The 21066-nt window shown below is 38.4% G+C and overlaps 1 protein-coding gene across 1 annotated transcript; it reads left to right on the top strand.

Moving 5' to 3' along the window:
• The first annotated feature begins 11994 nt into the window (after positions 1-11994).
• On the top strand, positions 11995-13535 carry jac9 (jacalin 9). The gene is made up of 2 exons (NM_001113634.1): positions 11995-12043; positions 12298-13535. The coding sequence occupies exon 2, from the start codon at positions 12300-12302 to the stop codon at positions 13245-13247; it is 948 nt and encodes a 315-aa protein (NP_001107106.1). The 5' UTR covers positions 11995-12043; positions 12298-12299; the 3' UTR covers positions 13248-13535.
• Positions 13536-21066: the final 7531 nt, after the last annotated feature.

The raw sequence follows: 21066 nt of genomic DNA, 5'->3' as shown, positions 1-21066 counted from the left end.
GAGGGAAGAGCGTGGCGGTGTAATATCAGAATACTGGGGGTGCATGAGATGCCTGGATCAAATTCTACGACTTCGGTCTTAAAACTGTTGAGAGAGGCGCTGCAGCTGGACAAAGATGTGCTCATTGATTGCTCACACAGAAGTCTGGCTTCAAGGAAACCCGGCGGGAAACCAAGAGCGATAGTAGCCAAACTTCACTACTATCAAGACTGTGTTGAAGTTTTGAACCGAGCGCGCACCCGTGCTCCACTTCGGTACAATGGAGAGTCAATTGCTATATTCCCGGATTATACTACCAAAGTCGCCAAAGCCAGAGCCGCGTTCACCGAGGTTAGGAAGTTGCTCCTTAATCGCCAGAATGTCCGGTTTGGCATTCTATTCCCAGCCCGTCTTCGTATCACACACAAAAGGGAAGAAAAAGAATTCACTGATGCAGAAAAAGCGATGACCTACGTGAGAAACCACATCATTCCTGCAGAGGAGCGTGAGTGAGACTGTTTTCGGGTTTTTTCAACTATTCTGACAGTAACGTTACTCTATCAGGTTCCATCCGTGCGAAGGCAGCTAAACTAGTTGCATTCAATGGACTATTGTCAATGTCACTGCTGTTAGACTGCTACAGTTTCACCAGCTTATGCTGTTAATGTTGTTCTCTTTCTCCTTTCTGTGTCAGTGCTGATTACCCGTGTTCATAAGCTTACTGGAGCCTAATAGTTCTTTATTTTTGTTTCTCTTACAACTTAAAGGTTGCCTTATAATGAAAGAGTTTGTATGGATGAATATATTTCTGTTGATTTTTATTTTATTAATTTATTATTATTTATTAATTTATTATTATTTTTCTTTATTTCTCTCTTAAATAACATAGCAGATGTTGCAATACTACGATGACAATGCGCTCAACGTTCAACGGGAGCCTGAACGGTCAGCTCTAAAGAGTTCTCTAACACAAACACATATGTGTGGATTTGTTCTTGAGGGGTACCATGTTTGCCTCGTTTCTCTAGGCACCGGATGGGGTAGGGGAGGGTGGGATTATACCAGACTTGTTTATCTCTTGGAATTATTTCATGTACATTTTTCTTCCTTTCTATTTGCTCAGCCAGACCTAAATTTCAAGTGCACTAAACTTATTACTCAGTAAGATATGACTGACCCTAATTGTACTAGAACGCTGGATGGATTCTCATCAGTGAACTTTGTGAGCTGGAACGTGAAGTCACTTAACCATCCAATTAAGAGGAAAAAGGTATTTACACACTTAAAACAACTTAAGACCGATGTTGCGTTTCTTCAGGAGATACATTTGCGCACAACGGATCTGTACAGAATAAAAAGAGGATGGTCAGGACACGTTTATCATACTAATTTTCACACAAAGACTAGGGGGGCAGCCATCCTCATTGATAAAAATATTCCATTTACAATGACTAATGTTGATTCTGATTCTGCAGGGCAATATATTATTGTGACAGGGCAACTTTTTTCGATTCCGGTTATTCTGGCCAATATTTATGCACCAAACTGAGGCAATCCACAATTCTTTTCAAAAAATTTTTTCCGTTTACCAAACATGACATCACACCATCTTATCCTTGGTGGTGATATAAATTGTGTACTTTCCCCTACCTTAGATCGCAGTTCCTCCAAAAAGACGCCTTCATCTAAATCGGCACACACAATCCAGCTTTTTCTTAAAACATATGATGTAGTAGACGTATGGCGGTTTCGTAATCCTACTGCTAGAGCATACTCCTTTTTCTCCCCAGTGCATAAGAGCTATTCTCGCATAGATAACTTTTTCCTGGATAAAAGACTTTTATTTTCTGTAACTATGTGCTCTATGATGCCATAGTAATTTCAGATCATGGTCCGCTTACCATGAAAATCAGCATTCCTAATACACAAAAAAGTTACTGCCCTTGGAGGCTTAATCCTCTTCTCCTATCAGAAGAGTCTTTTACCAACTTCATTTCATCTGAAATACATTTTTTTCTTGACACTAATCAAACTACAGGAATGTCATATTCAACTATATGGGAATCTTTAAAAGCTTATCTACGAGGCCAAATCATTTCGTATTGCGCAAAGAAAGCAAATACAGTGCGTCTTAAAGAACTAACAGATCAAATACTGAAACTAGATATGTTATATAGCCATCAACCATCTCCTGACATAATGAAAAAACGTCTGATCTTGCAGACCGAATTTGATATCCTAACAACGCAACAGGCGGAATATCTCCTCTCCAAATCTAGACATGGATGCTACGAACATGGGGAGAAAATTGGACGCGTTCTCGCACATCAGTTACGACAAAGAACTGCCAATCAGGCTATACCTGCAATCAATCATGAACAAGGTTCAAAATGTACAGATAACCTCAAAATTAACTCCTGTTTTCAAAATTTCTATCAAGTATTATACACATTAGAATGTCCAACTATACCCTCTAGGTTGGAGAATTTTTTAAGATCCCTACACGTTCCATCTGTAGACCCAAATATAGCTGATTCATTGGAGAAAGGCGTCTCCGCCCTGGAAATAATATCCGCAATTGGATCTATGCAAAGCGGCAAGTCCCCAGGGGAGGACGGATATCCGACAGAATTCTTCAAAAAATTCTCAGACCAACTCGCTGTAACGAGGAGGCTGACACGGAGGGATCCATTATACAGTAGTTATTAATCACACTCTCACTCAATCAATAAGCACAAAGGTGCAAACACACATCAACAGTAGCAGTAAGGGTTTCAAGGCTGGCGGATGACAGACACAGAGTGAATTACCAGGCATGGGTCAGAGGCAGGCGGCGTGATTCAGAGTCTGTGTATCAGGCTTGGGTCGAGGGCAGGCAGCGAGTATCAGAGTCCGTGTATCAGGCTTGGGTCGTGGGCAGGCAGAAAGCAAAGCAGAGTCAGAAACGGGCTGGAGTAATACACAGGAGATCAGGCAGGATATAACGCTCAGTAATGCTGGCCAAGGCTAAACAAGACTTCGCAATGAACTGGAGTAGAAGAGTGGCTTAAATAGGAAGCGTGGGTCATTAACTAGACTCAGTTCAGGTGTGTGCACAATCAGTCTAGGTGGATGATGTAATGTTTAGAAATCCGGGGATGGCGGCCTCTACTGGCCAGCGAGGGGAATGACTGGGACCGAGTCGGTGACACTCGCCTCTTTACTGAAGTCAGTTTTTGAAGAATCACTTTCAGGTAAGACCTTACCTCTGACCACGCGCCAAGCAATAATCTCTGCAATTCTCAAAAAAGGAAAAAGCCCTTTGGAGTGCAATTCATTTCGCCCAATTTCTCTCCTAAACACGGATGCAAAAATACTTACCAAGGTTCTGGCATGCCGACTAGAAGGTGTTCTTCCTTCCATTAAATCGCCTGACCAAACAGGCTTTATTAAAAATCGTTACTCTTTTCAACGTCAGATGCCTTTTTAATATCCTTTATAGCCCCTCTCCACCTGGTGTACCGGAAGTTATCCTCTCACTTGATGCCAAAAAGGCGTTTGACCGGGTGGAGTGGGGCTATCTTTTCAACACGCTGGAGAGGTTTGGACTTGGCAATAAATTCATATCAAGGATTAGACTTTTATATACTTCTCCAAAAGCTGCTGTTCGTACTAATAAAAATCTGTCCCCTTTCTTCGAGCTTAAGCGTGGTACAAGACAGGGAAGCCCCATGTCACCGCTTCTTTTTGCGGTTGCAATGGAGCCACTAGCCTTAGCTCTTAGCAAAATATGGACATCAGAGGAATTCATTGAGCAGGGAAGGAGCACAAAGTCTCGCTCTATGCAGACGACATGCTACTATATATATCACAACCCCTTTTGAGTCTTCCTAAGCTAATGGTCCTACTAAAAGAATTTGGCAAAACTATCCGGCTACAAGGTCAATGTTCAAGAAAATGAGCTGATGCCTGTTGGCACTAGTAATGATGAGAATCCTTTAGATTCACTCCCCTTTAAAATTAGCCCTAAAAAATTCAAATACCTCGGCATATGGGTTACAGATAAACATAAAGAGCTTTATGCTGCTAACTATCAGCCCCTGTTATCTAATTTAAATCAGGATATCGATCGATGGGATCCCTTGTCTCTCTCACTGGGTGAAAGAATGAATACAGTAAAAATGAATTGCCCAAGTTTTTATATATATTTCAATGCCTTCCCATCTTTTTAACTAAGTCTTTTTTTACGAAGTTAAATAATCAGATATCAAGTTTCATTTGGAACCAAACCCCCCCCCCCCCCACCCCCCCACCCCCCCCCGGATAAAAAGAAGTGTTCTTCAGAGACCTCGCTCAATGGGAGGAATGGCACTCCCTAATTTCTTGTATTACTATTGGGCGGTTAATATTCGGGCACTGTTATACTGGATGGATAACAATAATGATAACACTGACAATAAATGGCTGAATCTGGAGCGGGCATCTGTAAATTCCACTTCCTTAAAAGCCTTATTGTGTTCTAAGTTGCCATTTATTCGGCTTCTAATTTCACCTTTAACCCTGTGGTTTTGCACTCAATCAAGCTCTGGAACCAACTCAGAAGATCTTTTGCACTTACAGATCTTTCTCACGCTGCCCCAATTGCACTGAATCATATGTTTGTCCCATCATTAATAGATGGGGTCTTTGATATGTGGTCCAGAAGAGGTATGGTATCACTGTCTGATTTATATATTGACGGCAGCTTTGCCTCCTTTGAGCAGCTGGTACAAAAATATCACATTCCCAAATCACGTTTTTATCGATACCTGCAACTTCGGAATTTTGTATTCTCAAACTTCATATGTTCTCTCTTATGTCCTCCAACTGGCCTGTTGGATTCGATTTTGATTGTAAACTAGTCAGAAAGCGAACTATTAGTACAATATACGAATACTATATTCTCATAACTTGATGCCTTTGGACCTCCTCAAAAATAAATGGGAGACTGATTTAAATGAGCAAATCACAGACGACACCTGGCACAAAATAATACAGGGAATATTTTCGTCATCCATCTGTCTTAGACATGCTGTCATTCAGTTTAACATTGTACATCGTCTGCACTGGTCTAAAGTTAAACTTTCTAAGATCAATGCTGATATAGACTCCACTTGTGATAGATGCGGGCAAGATCCAACCACTCTCCTACACGTTCTGGACATGTCCAAAGCTTTACACTTTTTGGCAGCCCATCTTTGAGACCTTTTCTAAGATCTTTACTAAAAAGCTTGCACTGTCCATTTATTGCACTTTTTGGCGTAACTCAGATAGACTCCCATCTAGAGATGTGGGAAAGAATAATGGTGTCTTTCTGTCTGCTCTTTCGTAGCTAGGAGACTGATATTACTGAAATGGAAAGACCCAGCACCTCCAACTTATAGTCATTGGATAAGGGAAATCATGTATCATATCAAGTTGGAAAAGATCAGATACACAGTCAGAGGGTCTACTAGAAAATTTTATAACATATGGAAGACTTTTCTTATGTTTGTTGAAGATATGGAGGCAGAGAACATAGTAATGTGAATCCCTGTCGCTGTCATCTTTATCTTTATTTACTACTATTATTTTTTTTTCTTTTCCTCTTTTTATTATTGTATTTTACCTATTTATTTTTGGATATCTGGCTATATGAGCTCTGTATATTGAACTATGTATTTCATACTGTGAACATTGTTTGTCTGGTATTTGTGTGTGTGTGTGTGTGGGGGGGGGGGGGGGGGGATGGGTTCTTAGTTCTGTTGAACTTATGTTATACTGTAAACTACAGCTTGTAAAACTAAATAAAAATACCTTGATCAAAAAAAATAATAATTAGCTTCATTTAGTCTGCAAATCATCCTGCAAATGAGACGAGGCTAAATACTGCAGAGATAGCTAGAAAATGCCAGCTTAATCCTGTTTGTGCTACAATGGCTGAAATGACAATGACAAGCCTGCTAACCCACCCTGTGCTACACAACACTGCTCTGATGATTCACTCTAAATGGTGAATTGATGCTCATTTCCCAAAAGGGCAGACTTATGAGAGAAAAGAGAAGTCAGCAGGGTTTTGTCTCTGCATCGTTTGAGGTGACTACATCTCGACCAAATGGTAACAATTGTAGAATGGGGATGGGTGTGGTGCACAGAGAACCATCTCATCAATGTTGTTAATACTGCATTGACATGATAAGATAGAGAGAACAGCTGGGTTAACAGCCAAGGAGCAACTTCATTAACATCTAAAGGAAACATCAAAAACAGTATAAAGGTTTGAGTTTAGGAAAGTTCAGGGTTCATTCTGACTCCGGTGAACCCAAGGTACTGCCATGTATTTTGAGACTGCTATGCTGAATAAACATCTTCATTTAGATTTTCTTCGTCATCATTTTTTTTCTTACACAAGGTTATCTATATCAAAGAACTGCAAATAAGCAGATGTTATAACAATTTATCGATAAAAACACACCTCGTTTTCTTGCTGTCCACGGCTGTGGTTTGCTGATAAAATGAAAAACAAAAGACGGGGAGGAGCTGAATTCTGCCACCGTTTTCTTATCAAATTTAAAGGAGACTGAGCGATAATTTAGTGTACAGTTTATGAGCTAATTGCAAAGGTTTTAGCGGGGCTGAGTAGAAATTTACGGGAGCTACAGCACCATTAAAATAGACCTAGCAATGCCCATGCTTTGTAATATTTTATTAAGTTTGATTGATTGATTGATTTTATTTGACAATTTTACCAAAAAAATATACAAACAAGTCCAGTTAGACTAATTCATACAAATTCATACATAAAATACACAAAAAAAGCCACAGGCTTATTTCCATTGTGGTCCTCGATTCTTAAATGGAGGAGCAAATCATTAATGGCTTGCAAACATCAACAGCTCAGCAACTCGGCACAATAAAAAAACTTCAACTTTAAAACAACCACTTTTTAATTTCCCTTCTAAAAACACTCTCAATTTGAATCTCTTTAAAATGGTGGGCAAAATATTCCAAGCAGCAGAGCTCATACACAAAAAAGAATTTGTACCCGATTCACTCTTGAATCTATATGGGTAATTATCCCTGCTGCGTGCTCTTGTAGAATGACTGTGCACCTCGCTGACTAAAACAAATTAATTAAGAAAATTTTTTGGGACCGTTTTCTTTAAAATCTTAAAAACCATCACTAATTTTAAAAACTTTAGCCTCTCCTCAACTTTTAAAAAATTACTTTGACTTTAATTTTCTTTATTTGAATGTGTCAGTGGAGGAACTTTCATAATAATTCTACACAACTTATTTTGGGCTGTATGCAATTTATTTTTCATTTTTTTAGAAGTACCGCTGTACCAAAAGCTGCAGGATAGTCAAAGTATGGCTGCACTTATGCACTAGCTAAAATTTTGAGAGTTTTGGTATCTAGGAGCACTGCCTGTCTTGCTAAAAACTTTATTCTAGAACAGATTTTTGAAAATGCAAAAATCTAAAATGCAACCTAAGTATTTCACTACGTGTTTTGGAGTAACAACTTGAATCTTTGCCCAGACACATTTTCTTAATTTCGCAGCTGAATCAAATAAAATAAATTCAGTTTTACCCAAATGTAAGGACAATTTATTAAGACAAAACCATTCAGAGACTTTATATCTTTATATATAAACTTTTTATCTCTTTATATAATCAATTAAATATAAAATTGTTGAACCAGTAGAATGATTTTTCCTAAAACCGGATTGAAATTCATACAATATGTCCTATTTTAAAAAATAATTTACAATCTGCTTATAAATAATTTTCTCCATCACTTTAGACAAAAGAACTCAATTGATACCGGCCTATAATTATTAACATCAAACCTACAACCTTTCTTAAAAAGAAGAATAACTCGTGCTTGTTTTAGCTCATCTGGAACTTTACCATGACAAATAGAAAGATTAATAATATGTGTAACCATTGGAGAGATTAATTTCGCAGAGTCTTTTAGGAACTGCACTGGTATATTATCTAACCCTGTTGCTCTACTATTTTTTAATGCTTTTGATTTCTTAAATACATTAACCTCATCTACTTTATTGAAAACAAAACTTCCTAAATTAAAACCACATTTGGCATAATAATCTACAACTAATTTATCATTAAAAAAGCATTTTGTACTGGGAGCTTTTTAACCAATTTCTCTGCCACAGTTATAAAAAATCTATTAAAATAATTAGCAACCTTTAACTGATCCGAAATCAATTTTCCATCCACCATAAGGCTAATTTTAGAGCAATTAGTTTTAGACTTTTTTTGATGCCCTAAATCATTTAATAATCTCCATAATTTTTGCGAATCTTGCTTAGTTTCTTTTATCTTATCCTTAAAAAAATTCTTTTTAACTTTTTTACCTCATCTTTTACTGCATTCCTTTTCTTTTTAAATTGCTCATAATAAATTAAATTGTTACTATCTTTTTTAAACATTTTAAAACTATCACTACGCTCCTTAATTGCTTTTCAAGAGTTCACACTTAGCTGATGATTGATAGTAAAGCTAGTTTGGCATGCTGTCCCGGGAGAAAGCCCTGAGCTTATAAGATCCTCGAGCCCTGGGCTCCCTCCCGTTGCAAGGTAAGAGGGGAGTTTGAGCTCAGGTAGATCTCGATTACTCCCCTTCTTGCTTGTTGTAGCTAAGTGTTGGATATGTATGCTGAAAGGTGTACTCAGAGTTTAGCTAAAGTATTTATATTAATTGTTTAGAGTGCTTGTTTTTGAACTGTGGGAGGAAACTGGAGGACCCGGAAAAAATCCACGCGACCATGGGGAAAACGAGCAAACTCTGCACAGAAATGCCGTCTGATTTGGAAAGGAATTAAACCAGGGGCATTCTTGCTGTGAGGCAAAAGCGCTAATCGCTGGCCACTGTGTCGCTCGTTTGAAAGGAGGGAAAGTAGGGTTGGGTGGGGGGGGGGTTTCTTCAAGACGAAGATATTGAGATGAGAAAAGTCTGGTTATTTATAGCGAGTTAAGGATCGTCCGATAGGATAATCAGTCATTAGCTAAAGTTGGAACAGCTGTGAACAATCATAAGCATGTGATCCTCTCGACATTTGTTTATGAATAAACTTTACTTAAAATACTAGCCTTCATCCAAGGTTCAGTCCTTAATTCTTAATTTTTTAAAAGGTGCAACTTGATCCAAAACTTTTAAAAAGTTTGTCTTAAACCTTGCCCAAGCCCTATCTACATCATCACACTGCAAGACCTGAGACCAGTCAACCTTGCTAAGTTCAGTCATTAAAAACTGTGTACTATATTTCTTGAGAGATCTTAGTTTCACTGTATTATGGTGTTTTATAGCCTCTTTCCTAGCTTTCCTAGTTGCATAAACAATACAGTGATTATTGATACCAGCATCTATAACACCACTTCTCCAAATTTTAGAATTATCAGAAACCAATACAATATCAATGATAGTTTTTGTTATAGGGGTAATTCTTGTCGGGTCCATAATAATCTGTTTAAGCACATATGAATCACAAAATATTTTAAAATGTTTATACATTGATGAATCTCGTTTTTAACATGTCCGTATTCAAGTCACCCATAATTATTAACTCTTGACCAATCTTAAAATTTGACTTACTTAAAATCCCATCTAGAGTTTCATAAAAATCTTTCTGATCAGGCGGGCGATAACAAAACCCAACTAAAATTGCTTTGCTACTCGGTAACATTAAGTCCAACCTAACAGCTTCAACCGCGGAGCTATCCAAGTCCATTCTCTCTTTAAACATAACGTCCGATTTAATATATACACATACTCCTCCACCTTTACGATTTCTGTCCTTTCGAATTAAGTTGTAGTTTGGTATATGTATCTCTGCACTCGATATTGAATCATCTAGCCATGTTTCACTGCAGCCAAACAGAGTAACATTGAATTCCTGACACAAATATCTCACCTCACTTATCTTTGGAAGCAGACTTCTCATGTTAAGATGAACCATATTCAAACCAAGTGTGCCGCAAGCCTGCGTTTGAGTGAAGGTCTAGGCCGTTAGGCCCTGGGGGCTGGCTGCAGTACAAGTCATAAAGCCCGCCTCCTCTGTGTTAATGAAGGAGACTTGAGCCCAAATAAAAAAAATTATTACACTTGCAATAAAATGACCCGAAAGATGGTTCTGGTCGATTAAGGCACTGGTTATTGTGCTAAAATAGGTGCAGATTCTCATTTTTGTAAACAGTTTGTTTTTAGCAGTAATTTAATGCTGGGCGTGTCATCGTGATTGACAGCTGTGATTGACAGTTTCTCAAAGCAGCGCGTCTGAGCTTCAGCAGGAGACTGAAGTGTTATTATTCGATTTCTGTGTTATTTTACCATGACAACATGAGTTCAGCAGTAAACTACAGTTTCTGACATACATGATCTGGTGGAACACTGTTTATTCGCTAAGGTCAGGGCTTTTTTCGGGCTTTATTAGTTTGCTGATACACGCCTAACCACCCAGATAGCAAAATACACTCGGACCAGTTCGGCTAGATTCTCGCCTGCCGGAGACTTACCCCACAGAGCTCAGACTGACTACCTCTGCTGGACCTACTCCGGATGCCTGGACTCACTGCCCGATTCCAGCCCGAGTCAATCAAGCAAGATGCGGCGGTCCAGCGAGCCGGCGCTGCAAGCTGGAAGCTCGACTATGCTCATTTTCGCGGCTCCTCTTCTGGCTCCATCAGACAGTCCTTCTGCGCATGTCAAGGCTCCAATTTCAGCAGTCTTTTGCGACAGTTTGTGCCCGTCATGCAGGCGTTTTGCCCTCAAGGCGTTCAATGGGAAAAGGGGCTGTCGCGTCATCCATATTTTTTACAGTCATTGATTCAAACCCTTTAAGGTACAAATGTCTCTTAAATCACTTATCTTTGAATTCGTTGGATCCCGTAATAAAACACCTTCTGCTGACCCAACTTCTGGCCTCAGTGTCCTCAGCATTCCACCTTCTACCATAGAAGTAGAAAACATATCCACCGACCCATTATCCATACTAATTACTTCTCTTGTTTCAAAACAGGGAATCAAATCTCTCCACCGGTCAGATATTGAGCTCTATTCCGCGGCGATTTCCGAACACCTGTTTCGCACATCATTCAAATCTCGGAGCTTCACATTAGAATCACTCGAAAAGTTTCCTTCATAATCCATTGGAGAAGGCCCAGGAGACTGATCAAACAGCAGACACATCATTATAATCGCCCAGTCACTTGAATTTCTTCGCATTTGTCTGATGCGACGTTGTTTCTTTGGACAGTGAAGCCATGGCCGATAAAAAAGCGAAAAAATAACGCCCTTTCCAAAGCCGAAGTGTTTACATCCACGTCTCATTTGATTAACCTTACTCTTAATATTAAAGGAAAAATCATCTTTCACTTCTAAAGTACGATTTAAGAGTATAACTGAGCAGCGTGATTAACACTCCACATGTGCCTGCCGCCATTTCTTTACACATGTCACTTTTAAGAGTCTCTTTAACACTAATGTTATAAAGAGATCAGAAATTTTGTTTAAATATTTTATTTTTGACTATTTGCCCTAATAATATTAGTAAATTAAAAAAAGTGGGTAAATGACAAAAAATCCTAATGCTTCTAAATATATTGTTAAAAAATTTTTTTATTTTTATTATATTTTATTTTAATAATTATTAATACTGAATGATATGAAACATGATATCATGATGATATGTTTGCAGTGTTGCCTAGCCTTATATCTACATGAAATACACTGACTTTCAAAACATGTTCACATGGTTAATATTTGAAGTAGGTGAATTTGTGTGCTTGAAGTTCCTCTTAAAGAATTTTTCGCTTTGTTTCTTTTTCATTTTGTTACTTTCATCCCTGCTGTCCCACAGGAGACCAACCCTTTATGACCAAATGCATCTATCCTTTTTAATGCAAATGTCTGACTCATAGAGTCTGCGTGTGTACTGCCAGCTCTATTTAAGCAGCATCCCAATCATGCTCTTGTCACTTCTCTGGCTTTCACCTGACGAGTTGCATATTGAGAAGCTCTTCTTCAGACTTCATTCATTCAAGTGAGTGTAATTCTTGTTATGGGCACCTTAAATGTAATGCATTTAGCTCACAGTTTGAAACTTTAAATGACATAAGGATATTATATAATATAACAGTAATTGTGACACCAAGTTAATGAGAAACAAGGAACAAATAAAATTGTTATGGATGCTTGTTGGGTCTTCAAGAAAAAAATACAAATGTACCATATTAAAATGTGTCTATATAATAATCATGATGCTAATTTTGTGATCTTTATATCTAATTTCCTCAGAGATGGCCTACCCAACAACATTAGGGCAATGTGGTAGTGGAGGAGGTACACCGTTTTCATTTACTGGTGAAAAAAATGGTGCCAGTTTGCAGAGGATCTGGGTTTGGGTTGGAGGATGGCAGATCAAGGGTGTCAGGGCCTGGCTTACAGATGGAAGAGAAAAATCCTTCGGAGAACCTTATGGATCACATCAAGAGTATGTGTTTTCACCTGGAGAGCTTTTTACCTCACTGTCCGTCTGGGGGAACGGAGCAGGGACACGTCTCGGGGCCATCAAATTCACGACCAACAAGGGTGGGAAATTTTTTGCACATATGACAGACTGGGGTTTAAAAACTGAATATCCCATGGATGTCGGCTCTGGATTTTGTCTTGGCATTTGTGGAAGATCAAGTGAAGACATCAACCTCATGGGGTTCATGTTTCTCAATGCAGTTCAGTCATCAGTTCTCACCAATGTCAACTATCCCACCATCAAGGAGCTGATCCCAAAGGTGGCTATGGAAGAGATCAAGTCAGTCACTTGTAAGAACGAAACCTCAGCTACTCAGCACCAAACAATCGAAAGCTCAAAGAAAGTGATCAAAACATTTTCATGGTCTGAGACTTCCAGCTTCTCATCAACATTCAGTATGTCGGTGAAGGCTGGGATTCCCGAAGTTGTAGAAGTTTCTACAGAATACAGTGTTACTGTTGGAACTGAAAGCACTTATGGTATGGAGGAGACGGAGGAGAGAAATGAAACCCTGACCACCGCTGTTGAAGTCCCACCAAAGAAGAAGGTGGATGTTCACATTACTATTGGCAGAGCCAGTTTTGACCTGCCGTACACTGGCACAGTGAATATCACTTGCAAGAATGGCAGTGTGTTAAAGTACGAAACCAAGGGCCAGTACAAAGGCGTCACTTACACTGATATTAAAGTGAATACGGTTGAAAAAGATCTGTAATGTAAAAACAGATTGTTCAGCAGCAGAGTATCAGTTGATTTACCTTTGATTGGGTTTTGTTTGCGCTCTTCTTCATTTGATCCTTTCTAAATGAGTTTCTGCTTAATGTTTTTTAAAAGAGGAAACATACTCAGCATTGTTGTTTTTAAATAATCGTTTCATATTCTGTTAAAGAATGATCTTACAGCTTCAACCCTTTTGTAATCAGTGGCAGATCATGAGATTTCCCTTCATATAAGAATTAAGTGTTTAAGTGAACAGAATAAAAAGCATTGCATTTCAAATAAATCTTGTGTAGTTTTGTTTAATGGTGTTGTTTCAGTTAAAAATGAGTGTGAAATAATCTATTCATCATGACAGTAAACTTTAAACAAACAAACATACAGAAATGCAGATAAAGATTCAATGCAGCATATGTTATATATTACAATTTTTTCTGGGGTTTTGTGGAGAACAAACTAAATTCAAATAGTTTAACAAAAGTCCTGACTTGGCAAATGGTATGTGTTCCCTGAAAAAATCTAAGAGACACCATTTAAACCCTGGAATCTAACAAAACAAACAAACTACTATGCTACTTGCTAATGCCACTACTGTGTGCTCCAGAAAAAAAATCTATTAAGAATCAAATCAGAAAAACCAGTAGAAAGTGAAAATACAAATTTCGTAAAGCTTGGTCTCCTAAACATCAGGTCACTTGCACCTAAAGCACTTATCATTAATGAAATAATAACAGAAAACAATCTTAATGCACTCTGTCTCACTGAAACCTGGCTGAAACAAAATGAATATATTAGCTTAAATGAAGCAACTCCTCCAGGATTCTTATATAAACATGAGGCTCGTCAAACTGGTCGTGGTGGTGGAGTTGCATCAATCTTTAGTGATTTCCTTAATATTAATCAGAGAAAAGGACTTATGTTTAGCTCCTTTGAAGTATTAGCGCTTAATGTTCAGCTTCCAGATACTATGCAAAAACCTGTTATCTCTCGCTTTAATCACCATATATAGACCCCCAGGACCCTATGTCAATTTTCTAAAATAATTTTTTGATTTTATTTCTGACATACTAGTCAAAACTGATAAAATGCTAATTGTAGGTGACTTTAACATCCATATAGATGACGCTAACGATAGATTAGGGCTCGCGTTTATGGATTTAATACACTCACTTGGGATAAAGCAAAACGTTGTGGGTCCAACCCATCGCTTAAAGCATACATTAGATCTAATTCTGTCTTATGGAATCGAGGTTATTGACGTAGACATTATACCACAAAGTGATGATATTACAGATCATTACCTCTTACTATAAAAGCTGTGTTTACCTAAAATCAGCAAACCCGCTCCAATACTCCGCCCTAGTAGAACTATTGTTCCGTCAACTAAAGATGAATTTATAAATAACTTACCGGATCTCTCTCTATTTCGTAATGCACCCGCAAACTCAAATGATCTTGATGTAGTAACCAGCAGTATGGATGCCGTCTTTACTAGCACACTAAATACTGTGGCACCCATCAAATTAAAAAAGGCTAGTGAGATTAAAACTACACCATGGTATAATAGTCTTACTCGTGTGCTCAAAACAGCAACCCGCGCCCTGGAACGTAAATGGAAAAAAACTAATTTAGAGGTCTTTAGAATTGCGTACAAAGACAGTATGTCCAGCTATAGGAGGGCTCTAAAATCTGCCAGGACCGAGCACCTGCGCAAACTGATAGAAAATAATCATAACAATCCTAGATTTTTATTTAACACCATCTCTAAATTAGCAAATATTCAGTCATCCTTGGAACAAACTGTTCCACCGCAAATTAGAAGTGATGACTTCATGAATTTTTTCAGTGATAAAATAGAAGGCTTTAGACAGAAAATAGGAGATGCCAAACTTTCTGCAGTGGCTTATACTCCAAATCCTGTAAATATTTCACTGAATCATAATAACCTACACTGCTTCAAAATCATAGAACAGGAAGAGCTAGATAAAATTATAAATAGCTCTAAACCAGCTACGTGTATGCTGAACTCAATTCCAACAAAATTACTGAAAGAACTGCTACCTGCTATAGGAGAACCTCTTCTTAACATTATCAATACTTCTTTATCTATAGGCCATGTTCCAAACTCTTACAAGCTAGCTGTTATTAAGCCTATTATTAAGAAACCGCAACTGGACCCCAACTACTTAGCTAACTATAGGCCTATTTCAAATCTTCCATTTATGTCTGAAATACTAGAAAAAGTTGTTTCTACTCAATTATGCTCCTTTCTGCAGACGAACAATATTTTTGAAGTGTTTCAGTCAGGTTTCAGGGCTCATCACAGTACAGAAACTGCATTAGTGAAAATAACCAATGATTTACTCTTAGCTGCTGACCAAGGGTGCGTCTCGCTATTAGTTTTACTCGATCTTAGTGCGCCATTTGAAACCACTGACCACAATATCCTCATAAATCGCTTAAAGTCTACAGACATCCAGGAACAGGCTCTACAATGGTTTAAGTCATACTTAACTGACCGTTACCAGTTTGTGAATATTAATGGACAGCCTTCACAAGTCAGCTCAGTAAAGTATTGGGTGCCTCAAGGATCAGTTCTAGGCCCTGTACTGTTTACAATTTACATGCTACCTTTGGGAGACGTTATTAGAAGACATGGGATCAGCTTTCACTGCTATGCAGATGATACTCAATTATATATTTCAACTAAACCTGACGAGACGTCTGAACTGTCTAAACTAACTGAGTGTATCAAAGACATTAAAGACTGGATGACCAACAATTTTCTTCTCTTAAACTACAACAAAACAGAATTATTACTTATTGGGCCTAAATCTTGTACACAGCAGATCTCGCAACTCAATTTACAATTAGAGGGATACAAAGTTAGCTTTAGCTCTACTATAAAAGATCTGGGTCTCATATTAGACAGCAATCTAACTTTTGAAAACCATATATCCCATGTCACAAAAACTGCCTTCTTTCATCTGAGAAATATCGCTAAATTACGTAATATGCTATCCATCTCAGATGCAGAAAAGCTAGTCCATGCTTTTATGACTTCTAGGCTGGATTACTGTAATGCTCTGTTTGCTGGCTGCCCAGCATCCTCTATTAACAAACTTCAATTAGTACAAAATGCAGCTGCCAGAGTTCTGACCAGGTCTAGAAAATATGATCATATCACACCAACTTTATCCTCCTTACACTGGCTGCCTGTTAAGTTTCGTATTGAATTTAAAATATTACTTCTCACCTATAAAGCTCTAAATAATCTAGCTCCTGTTTATCTAACCAACCTTCTGTCTCGCTACAATCCAACTCGCTCCTTAAGATCTCAAAACTCAGGGCTTCTGGTAGTACCTAGAATAGAAAAATCAAGTAAAGGAGGTCGAGCCTTCTCTTTCATGGCTCCTACACTCTGGAATAGCCTTCCTGATAACGTCCGAGGCTCAGACACACTCTCCCAGTTCAAAACTAGATTAAAGACCTATCTGTTTAGTAAAGCATACACTCAATGCATCACCTAGCAGGTTCCACACAGGCTTCTGCATCTTGCTTATATACACTATAAACAGCAGCTACGCTAATTATTCTCTTTATTCTCTATTTTCACCTGGGGATACTCATCCCGAGGTCCTCAGATTATGCAGAGTCACTGACTGGATCTAAGACCAGCGACGAGATGATCCCAAGGTTTCCACATCCGGGACCAGGACATATCCTAAGCTGCTGCTGCGCTGATGGTCATGGGGAGTGGAGAACATGAGTCTGATTGTTGCCCGTTTCTGTGTGCATGTTATCCATCCGTTATTCATCTCATTCCATTTTCTCAGTTTACACTGTTTACAAGGCTTGAACGAAGCAGACAGGTAAGAAAGTCACGTGACATACATTTTGCAACACTTAGGACTACTCTTATGTATAGTACATTAGGTTAGGGGTGAGCGTCACCCCTTGTACTTTGTAGATAGATAGATAGATAGGTAGGACTCGGAAGAGTCTTTGCGTGTTTATTTAAAGGCCGTTATTTTGCCTTTATTTACATTATCTAACAGTAAACAAAAACAACAAATTAATAAAAAATAAAGAAAATAGTCACAAATTTTTGGTATCTACTCCGGTTGTCTTTTGCACTTAATTCACTGTTTATATAAATTTATTTTAATTGCACATAAATGTCAAACCCTATTCCCTAGACTAACATCAGGGGTTTGTAACAGGCAGGACAATGTAAATTTTACATTGTTCTCCTTTCTGGTGTTAGCTATTAGCGGTGTTGGGAGTAATGCAATACAAAAGTAATGTATTACAGTAACGTATTACTTTTTCCTGTAACGCAGTAGTGTTAGGCATTACTAACACAGTTTCAATAATATTTTACTCAGTACATGTTCAGTAATGCTTGCGTTACAACAAACTTTTCGCCTGCAAGACATTAACAAATAACAAATACCTCAGTTCTATTTCCTGTTTGGTTAGTGAATATATGCATGTGTTAAGCTCCCTCTGGCTTTTGCACCTTTTTTACTTTGAATGCTGAATGATTTCAGCCTCTCAGCTCGAGGTCTGAGGCTATTGGCTCAGCCCGGTTCCCAGCAGCGGAAAAGAAGCAAATAGATAAAAATGGTGGAAGACAGTACAGTCAGTGGATTCATTTAGTCTTTTTAGAGGCATTTAGATCTTTGTTTGATCTGTTTTCTTTCTAAGCAGTTAGGCGATATTTAGCCTATATATTTATTTCTATGGCCTAAAATGACTGAGGTTGAGGGGTTTTTCCTTTAATTGCACTTTTTTTCTGAAAAAAGCTATGTTTATCATGCTCACTTTGTGCATGACAATTTTATGTAGTAAACCATTTGAATTTAAAGGGAATAAAATAACGGAAACAATAAGAAAATAAAAAGCACATCTTGTCATGGCATTGGAGTTTACATATAATCAGTTAAATCAAATCAGGCCTTTATTTGTCACATACACTTTCATATAGCGAAGTTATGAAAGTGTAACCCCCCCCCCCCCCCCCCCCCCCCCCCACATTAGGACACAATTCAGGAGAGGGAGGCGTAAAAACTCCCTTTCACCTTGCTCTTGAATTAGGGCAGAGTGAGATCAGGGAGAAAAAAAGCCCCAGCAGTCAAGCACATGAACACACAGACAAGACATAACAGGGGTAGATATAGTTCGATGAGGGCGGGCAGCCATCTGTTCCTGCAGCCAGGGGGCGCTAGTCACAGACCCACCTACCCCCTCTAGTAGGTGAAAGCACACAAAGACGTAGGATGAGGGGCTAGGTAGTGATTGTCTATCTGTAGTTGTGTGTTTGTGTGTATGTAAGCCTGTAGAGTCTAACAGGTGTCCTTGATAGGGAGCAGGTATTTCAGAGCATCTCCTTATCTTGCAATCCTGGAGCCAAGAACGTCTGGCAGAAAAAAAACAAGGAGCCGAAAGAGTAGAAAAGTACTTCTACAATTTCACAGATATTTAATCTCCGTCACTTTGTGTCCAGATCTGGCCAAATGTTGTTGCAAAGCTGCTATTTTCATTCCCGATGTTTTCCAATTTGCGGTCTAGGACCATCATTATTAGCGAGCCTACCCATAAGCGTTTCAATCAAACCGGCCAGGCTGGTGGGGTTTTGAGCAGCACTGACCGCTTTCCTCAATCGTTGATACCCCAGGGCCCCACATAAGCCCATCAGCAGAAACCCTGTTATCAAAGTTCTGAATAGGTAAATATCTTCAACATCTTCCAGAGAGAGAGAGAGCAGCCAGGCACACGACGCGCCACTTCTCCCACCGATCCATCACGGATCCAGCTGCAAACATCCCCGCAGGGCAAGTCTCGTCGAGAAGATGGTGTCAATTGCATTCAGAGACAAGTTGATCAAATCTATAATTCCTTATTCGTTTGGATAGCAGGGCAAGGAGAGCCTCAGAGATAGAATAAGATGAAGACAAGAGAAGCTAGCAGAGAGAGATGTGGGACGGAAAGGGAAAAAGTGCGACCGCCTTCGCCAAGAGCCAAAGAAAGAAGCCTGTTGGCCTGTTGTGTCTAATATGAATATAGCCAAGCTATTCACAGATATTGCCAAATAATCACTTTACCTCTGCCATACTTTAAACACATTTAGATCATTTGTGATTCTGGCTGATATTCTTTTTTGCATTGTCTTGAGCCTTCACGTTGCCAAATACTAAATTATTAGTAGCCTGGATGGATCATTCTACATCATATCACTTTCTGTAAAATGCTCTGCAGTACATTTTTCGTTTTAGAATGTTAAATTCTTATTCTGTAGTTATTTTTGTAAAAGTAACTAAAAATTAACATAAGAGTTACGTTACAATTCTGAGGCAGTAATTTTAAAAGGTAAAGGATTACTTTTATATAACAGTAACAAGTAATCTGTAATGTATTGCAGTTGTTACAACCTCTCTCAAAAATAATAGCTTGTTTTAAACAGAGAGAAAGCAACATAAAAAGAGAAACTTAGTAAACATTGTAATCATTTTTAAATCAATTTATTTTTACCAGAAAACCAATAATAACGATAACAAATGCTTACCCCACAACAAACGAATGAACTAATAAATCCCCAGAAAGAAACAATTATGAAGGACAAGAAAACAACCACAAAATCAAATGCTGTCTGGTCCACTAAAGCTGTGTCTTCCTTTCGCCTCCTCGTTGGCATCTTTATCCCCTCTCCAATTAATGACGCATGCACACTCGTATCAAAAGCCAAGAAAAACAAAGGAAGGTTCATAAAAAAAAGAAGAACACAAAGAAAAAGACACAGACGTAACACAGTTTAGAAGTAACTTGCACAACACTGGCTATTAGACTCACACTATTTTACTCTACCACATTGGTACTCTCCTGCTTCTGTGTTTACCAAGCTTGGTGACCTTTGCTGCTGAGAAACCCAGCACTGTGAAAAGGGTCTATGCTCAGCCATTCTCGCATTGTACTCTTCATTAAAAAAAAAAGAAAAAAAATGAGCACCACTGCCAGCACATTTCTATACTTTATGCTGAATAGAATAGACAGTTAATGCTGTAATAGCTGCACACATCACTTTTATTGAACACAACATATCCATCGTAAACTATCCTGCCCGGACAACTAGAAAAACAAGCAATTGTCACAGAGAATGCAGTCCATGCCACAAAAATCCTTAACAACACAGAATCAAAGAATGACAGGACAAGCTGAATTGTTACTGATGCTCACTGAATGTTCTAGAGTCAAAAAAACATTAGTGCCGTCAAAATTAGCGTGTTAACGCATGTGATTTATTTGAAATATTTAACACATAAATAAATTCAATTACATGGTTGCAGTTTTTTTTTTATTTCCTGTTGTGGTCGACGTCTGTTCAACATGCAAAGAAATATGCACAAGACCAATTTGACTTGACTTTTTTGACTTACTTTAAATTTGACTTGACTCAATTTGACTTACTTTAAATCCCATCTAGAGTTTCAAAATAACCATTCTGATCAGGCGGGCGATAACAAAACCCAACTAAAGTTGCTTTGCTACTCGGTAACATTAAGTCCAACCAAACAGCTTCAACCGTGGGGCTATCCAAGTCCATTCTCTGTTTAAACATAACGTCCGATCTAATATATACACATACTCCTCCACCTTTCAGATTTCTGTCCTTTCGAATTAAGTTGTAGTTTGGTATATGTATCTCTGCACTCGATATTGAATCATCCAGCCATGTTTCACTGCAGCCAAACAGAGTAACATTGAATTCCTGTCACAAATATCTCACTTCACTTATCTTTGGAAGCAGACTTCTCATG

This window comes from Danio rerio, chromosome 7, assembly GCF_052040795.2.
Source record: "Danio rerio strain M-AB ecotype USA chromosome 7, GRCz13ab, whole genome shotgun sequence".
NCBI classification, from domain to species: Eukaryota; Metazoa; Chordata; class Actinopteri; order Cypriniformes; family Danionidae; genus Danio; species Danio rerio.
This window is presented reverse-complemented; position numbering and strand designations above follow the sequence as displayed.

What these genes read in the sequence shown, in the direction of transcription:
- jac9 (NM_001113634.1), top strand. Translation starts at nt 12,300, where the DNA reads ATGGCCTACCCAACAACATTAGGGCAATGTGGTAGTGGAGGAGGTACA.